This window comes from Propithecus coquereli, unplaced genomic scaffold (assembly GCF_000956105.1).
Source record: "Propithecus coquereli isolate 6110/MARCELLA unplaced genomic scaffold, Pcoq_1.0 Scaffold112, whole genome shotgun sequence".
Taxonomy (NCBI): domain Eukaryota; kingdom Metazoa; phylum Chordata; class Mammalia; order Primates; family Indriidae; genus Propithecus; species Propithecus coquereli.
Genome location: NW_012135192.1, coordinates 4,744,567 through 4,751,067, shown reverse-complemented (window position 1 = coordinate 4,751,067; position 6,501 = coordinate 4,744,567). Strand labels below are relative to the sequence as shown.

Sequence of the window (6,501 nt, the reverse complement as noted above, 5' to 3'; positions counted from 1 at the left end):
GGCGACTGCGGGAGCTCTGAGCAGGCAGAGACAGAAGCGACTCGGGAGTGCGGGTGGCGCTGCGGGAGCAGGATCGCCCCAGGCCAGCTCGGCCCTGACCGCGGGGCCGAGTCTGTTCGCGTCGCCCGCAGCCTGGACCGCCGCGGAGCCGGATCCCAGGACTGAGCTACACCACTTCCTCCTCCTCCCGCTCCCCTTCCTCCTCCTCCTCCTCCTCCTCCCGCCGCCCTGGGCCGGAGCCGGGCTGCGGAACGGCAGGCCTGGGCGTCTGCGGCGGCGGGCTCTCGAGGGGCGGCGGCGCCGCGGGGAGGATGCAGCTCGGCGTGCCCGCGTCCTCGCCGTCCTCCCCGGCCGCCTGCTGGGGCTTTGTCGTGGCCCGGGCGCCGCGGGCCGCCCCCTGGTGAAGTCGCTGGCCGCCGCCGCCGCCAAGCCTAGCGGGCGAGCGGGCGCGCGTGTGCCCGGGAGTGCGCGCCTGTGCGCCGCGGTGTGTGCGGGACCCGACCCGCGGCCCCTTTGTGCGTCCGCCCGCGGCCGCCGGGAACATGTGGGTGAACCCCGAGGAGGTGCTGCTGGCCAACGCGCTGTGGATCACCGAGCGGGCCAACCCGTACTTCATCCTGCAGCGGAGGAAGGGGCACGCCGGCGACGGAGGCGGTGGCGGCGGACTGGCGGGTAAGGGCCCCCGGCCGGTCCCCGTGGGAGGGGGACGGAGCGCTGCGGCGCCGCCCGGGTCCTGGGCTGCGGGCACCGGAGACGCCGCCCGGTCCCCTGGGGCTGGGCGACCCGCCCTGCCTTGTGTGTGGAAGGCAGCAGGAGTCGTGATTTTCAGACTGGAAAGAGATGATTCTCTTCTCAGCCTGTCAGGCTACGGGCCCCTTAGCGTGCTGGGCGCTCCGGCAGTGGGTGGCGGTGGCGAGAGCGCAGAAGAGTGAGTCTGGGGGGACGGAGTATTATCCCTGATAAATTGAATGCGGTGTTCCCACCCCTCCCCCTTCCTAAAAAAATACTGCTTTCCTTATGGAGAAGGGGGATGGAGGAATGTTTTTACTTCACTTTCTTCCCTGGCGACAGCAGGATCAGGTATAAAATGCTCTTTTGTTTCCACAGAAGCAGTCAGTAAGGAGCTGATGTGGTCATTTCCTATATTAGTTATGACCTAAGAGAAATGAAAAAGGAGACAGGAATTCTTTTGTTGCACCTAATTAGACGTAAAACACAGCAAGTTATCGGGTTCTGGTTGTAAAAATAATTGGCTGTTTAACTGCATTTTAACCATTTTAGCTCCATCAGCTCTTCCCCCAACCCCCTCACAAGGTATTGTTACTGAAGCCGTGTCATAGCAATCAGGATTATAAAATCAGTCAAACCCATAAAGTTGTGCCATATGAGAAAGGTCTTCCTTTATTAACTAACTAATTTGCACGGTGGGAGGTTACAAACAATATCGAACTCATACCATACGAGAGAAATTGGACCTTCCCCCCTCTCCCTCTTGGAGTGAACAGAACTGGAATACTTTTTACAGTGAAAAAGTTAACAGAAGAAGTAGTAGAGGTTTCATTAGGAAGAAGACTGTTAAAAAGAGATGAACTTTGACCTATTCAGAGTTGAGCATATATCACCCCTTCCGGAATTTGCATACCAGGTAGATTGTTGTTTTCAAAATGCCCTCGTATGAAATAAAAAAGGTTGTGATTATTTTTATAAATTAGTTTTCTCAAGATAAAATCCCAGTGTCCTGTGGTAAAATGTGTACTGGTATACGTTCGAAAGATCTTGCTAGTGCATCAAATGGCTTGTAGGTAGTCTGATTTTGTTGTTCTTGTTGCACTTTTCCTACCATAAAAGAGAAAGGAATCTGCAAAGCTCCAGGCCCCATTCTGGAAATACTGACTAGCGAATTGGAATTAGAATTTTCCAGTTCATTTTGTAGAAGTCTAACTATAAATGTTAATATGTAACTTGCATATCTAATACTGGGATCACTCTATCCTCCTTTAAGCTTAGGACAACAATGTAGAGTAGTTAGTTTATTATAGTAACAAAGAATATTTCCTGCTGGAGTTAACCCTCTTAGGTCTTGTAACCATTAAGTATCTATTTACCTGGCTCATTTGCAATAATAGGGTGTGAAAAATTCAGGAATGTAGAACCTTCTTTTTCTATTTAACATTTTTGTTGTGTTCCTACTGATTCTTGGAGCTACAACTAACTACATACAGTCCACTTGGAATCTCATCTCATCATTGATGACTTAGTTCAGTTAGAGAAAATTGTATCTTTTAAATTGAGAAATCGCGGCTATTGCATTTATTGCTGGAATAATTGAAATTACTGTCACGAGTAAATATATTCATGACAACAAAGGCTATTTTCAACAAACAATGGCTGAAATGTTATACAATGTATAGTATATTCTTATTCTAATGTGAGTTCATTCATTCATTCTTTCATTAACTCACTAAATCATTTAACAAGTATTTGTTGGCACCTTCTGAAGTGCCAGTGTTATGAAGCTCATAGTCTAGGAGAAGACAGATGTTGATGAAATAATCACATAAATTAATGTAAAATTGCCTCTCCACAGGGTCCAAGCAGAAAACAGAATCCAGCGTAGGTCAAATGAAGAGAGTTTAGTGAAAAGACGACTTAGAAAGATGGAGGCAGGGTTATCAGAAACTTACACTGGTTTTAGCGGTGGGGAACTGTTAAACCAGAGGCAAGGATGATGTTACTGGAGTCTGTGAGAGCTGGAGCCAGGGAGGAGGAGCTTGGGCCTGGAGAGAAGCAGTCACCCCTGGAAACAGATCATGGCGAAAAGGGAATGGGGAGGCCATGCCCTGACTTCTTTATTCTCCCATCCCCCCAGCTTCTGCCATTGCTTCCCGTCAGCAGAACCCAATAGAAGCCTCCTGGACAGGGAGTTCTGGTGATGGAGTCCTTGGGATCAGATTCCCAGGGATCTGGGGGGTGGGGGCAAACTGACTGAGTATGGCCAGAACAAATAGCGGAAGGAAGGAGAGTTTCATGATGTTGGTTAGTTCCAGTAAGGGATGGGGATGGAGGTGGGGACAAAGGAAAGATTCCCTGAGGAAGTGACTCCTAAGCTGAAAAGATAAGAAAGAAAAAGATCTGCTTGTGAGAAGGGAGGGAGGAGCAAGTGTTGGGTATTAATGGTTCGAAATTTTCTAGATCTCAGGGCGTTTATATAAAAGGCGTTATCTGGACTAATGCAGCCATGTCCACTCAGCAAATGAATGACAGATAAGTGAGAAAGCTACTCAGTGTGAACTGCCCAGGAGCATTCAATGTGTGGCCATCACGATGCTGGGTAAGATGTCAGCAGAGAAAGCTACGAAAAATAATGGACCAAAGTGAGGATACTTGACACTTTTTTAAAAAATCAAGCTATTCTCTTCCTGATTACAAGCAATATACATGGGTATTGATGCAATGAAATCTTCTATTATAGATGCATTTGATTGATTTATTTAACTCCTTTTAACCGAGATTTCATACACATACAAAAAAGTACAGAAACCAAATGCAGAGCTCAGTGATATATTACAAAGCAAACCACTCCTCAGCCAACACCAGTATAAAAAAATAGAACATTGCCAATGCCTAGACCCCCCACCCCATGTGATTCCTTCTCAGTCACTAATCTCATGCTCCCCCAAAGGTAAAAACTATCCTGATGTTTTTTGATAAACACTTCCTTGCATTTCTTTATAGTTTTTACAACAAAGAACACATCCCTAAACACAAAATTCTGGTGGTCTTGCCTGGTTTTTTTTGTTTTGTTTTGTTTTTGAGACAGAGTCTCGCTCTGTTGCCAGGGCTAGAGTGCCATGGTTTCAGCCTGGCTCACAGCAACTTCAAACTTCTGGGCTCAAGTGATCCTCCTGCCTCAGCCTCCCAATTAGCTGGGACTACAAGTGTGTGCCGCCAAGCCTGGCTAATTTTTTCTATTTTTAGTAGAGACAGGGTCTTGCTCTTGCTCAGGCTAGTCTCAAACTCCTGACCTCAAGCGATCCTCCTGCCTCAGCCTCCCAGAGTGCTAGGATAACAGGCATGAGCCCGTGCCCAGCCTGCCTGTTTGTTTTTGAGCAAAAAATTGAAATGGAATTATAGCGTATGTATTTGTTTGTGTCTGGATTCTTTTGCTCAGCCTCGTGTTTGTGATATTCATGCATGTTGTTGCGGGTGGCTGTAGTTCATTTATTTTTCTATTCTGTGTAGAAAACTATGATATGAGTATATCACAATTTATTTATCTATTACTTACCAACCGTATTATTGGTGGGCCTTTGGATGACCCATTTTTGGATATTATAGATAATGTGGCTATGGTCATTTTGGGCCATGCTTCTTGATGCTTGTGGGCATACACATCTATTTGGTTTATACACAGGAGAGGAATTGCTACCTTATAGGATAAATGTACTGTCAACTTTAGCAGATGACACCAAACTGTTTTCCAAATTGTGTCAATATACTCCCACCAGCTGCATATGGGAGTTTCCCTGGCTCTATCCCATATCCTTGCCAACACTGTCAGTCTTTGTCATTTTAGGCATTCTGGTGGTTTTGAAGTAATATCACATTATGGAGTTAATTTGCTTTTTCATGACTGATGAAATTGAGTATCTTATCATATATTTATTGGCCATTTAAAATATTATAGTGACATGGTTGTTCAAGTCTCTTGTCCATTTTTCTACTGGATTGTCTTTTTCTTACTGATTTGTAGGAATTTTTAGAATATATTCTAGATACAACCCCATTCATTGTTGGTTATACATGTAGAAAAATCCTTTGTTTCTTGCCTATTTATTTGGTAAAGGATGAAAAGAAATTCTTAATTTGTTAATTCCTTCAAATCCTTTATAGATTCCATTTCCTTTATGGTTAGTGTTTTATTGTATCCTATTCAATAAGTGTTTTACTACTCTGAGGTTATAAAGATATTCTTTTATATTATCTTCCAGAACCTTTGCAGTTTTAACCCCCAAATCACTGGGAATTAATTTATATTCTATGAGGTTGGGGTCAAGTATTATTTTTTAAATTTGTTGTGGACGTTCATTTGCCCCAAAATGATTTACCGGAAAGGCCAATCTGCCCCCACTGCTCTGTAGGGCTAGTTTGATCAGAATTCACGTGCCCAAATGTGTATAGGTCTGTTTTAGGTTTTCTAGTCTCTTCCTTTTGTTTATTGGTATATTCTTGCACCAATACCACACCGTAGTTTTCTAATAAGAGTTTATATTCAGTAGATCAAGTTCTCTAATCTTGTTCTTTGTTCTCAAAGAGTTTCTTGGCTATTCTTTGACTTTTACATTTACACAATACAGATGCTCCTCTACTTATAATGGGGTTATATCCCAATAAACCCATCGTAAGTTGAAAACATTGTTAAGTCAAAAGTACATTTTTGATTATGGTATCTTCAATTTACAATGATTTTATTCAGATATAATCCCATTGCAAGTCAAGGAGCGAACTGAATGTGTACAGTTTTTGCATCACTGTGAAGTCAAAAAATAGAAAGTTGAACTATCTGTATTTTAGAATTAGCTTGTTCCACCAAAACAAAACAACGGCAGCGACAAAGACTTTAAAACTATTGGGATTTTGATTGAGATTATATTGAGTCTGTAAATAAATTTGGGCAAAATCGTTACCTGTATAACATCCAGTCTTCTGGTTCTTGAACATAGCATATTCTTTATCTATTTAGATTTTTAAAAATTTCTCTCAATGTTTCAAAGATTTTTGTGTAGAGATCTTACACATTTTTTATTCGACTTATTTCTAGATATTTCTTTTCGTTTTTCTTTTTTTTTTTAAATAACAGAGATGGGGTCTCACTCTTGCTCAGACTGGTCTCAAACTCCTGACCTCAAGCAATCCTCCCTCCTCGGCCTCCCAAAGTGCTAGGATTATAGGCATGACCCACTACGTCCAGCCAATATTTTTTACTTTGTCGTATATTATGTCTTTTTAAAATTTCATTTTCTACTTCTTTTTGCTGAGATGGAGAAGTATAGTTGTTTTTTATATTGACTTTGTATCCAGAATGTAGCTAATTTAAAAAAAGAATTCTGGTAATTTATGTGTAGATACTTTTGTATTTTTTGCATATACAACCAGATCGTCCGATCATATTGACAGTTTTATTTCTTTTTAATCTCTAAGCTTTTTAAAAATTTTTCTTTGTCTTTCTTCACAGTCTAAGACATCATTACAATTACGAATTGATGTGGTGACAGTACATATCCTTGTCCCTTTCCAGGTCTCAAAAGAAGGACCTTCAACATTTGTTCATTGTTAAATATGGTGATTTTTGTAGATTTTTTTTCATTTTAAGGAGTTTTTATTTCTAGTTTGCAAGGAGTTTTTGATTATATGTGGATGTTGCATTTTAAAAGGTGCTTTTCTATGTTTATTGAAGTAATCATATGACTTTTCTCTTTTATTCTATTAGTGTGGTGACTT

At 42.5% G+C, this 6,501-nt stretch overlaps 1 protein-coding gene across 1 annotated transcript in view; it reads left to right on the top strand.

Moving 5' to 3' along the window:
* The first annotated feature begins 225 nt into the window (after nt 1-225).
* Nucleotides 226-6,501, top strand: part of TBC1D9 (TBC1 domain family, member 9 (with GRAM domain)) — a 116,274-nt gene continuing 109,998 nt past the window's right edge. The window contains exon 1 of the mRNA XM_012654942.1: nt 226-672. Within this exon, the coding sequence (XP_012510396.1) occupies nt 543-672 (130 nt within the window). The 5' untranslated portion in view covers nt 226-542. The remainder of the gene's footprint in view (nt 673-6,501) is intronic.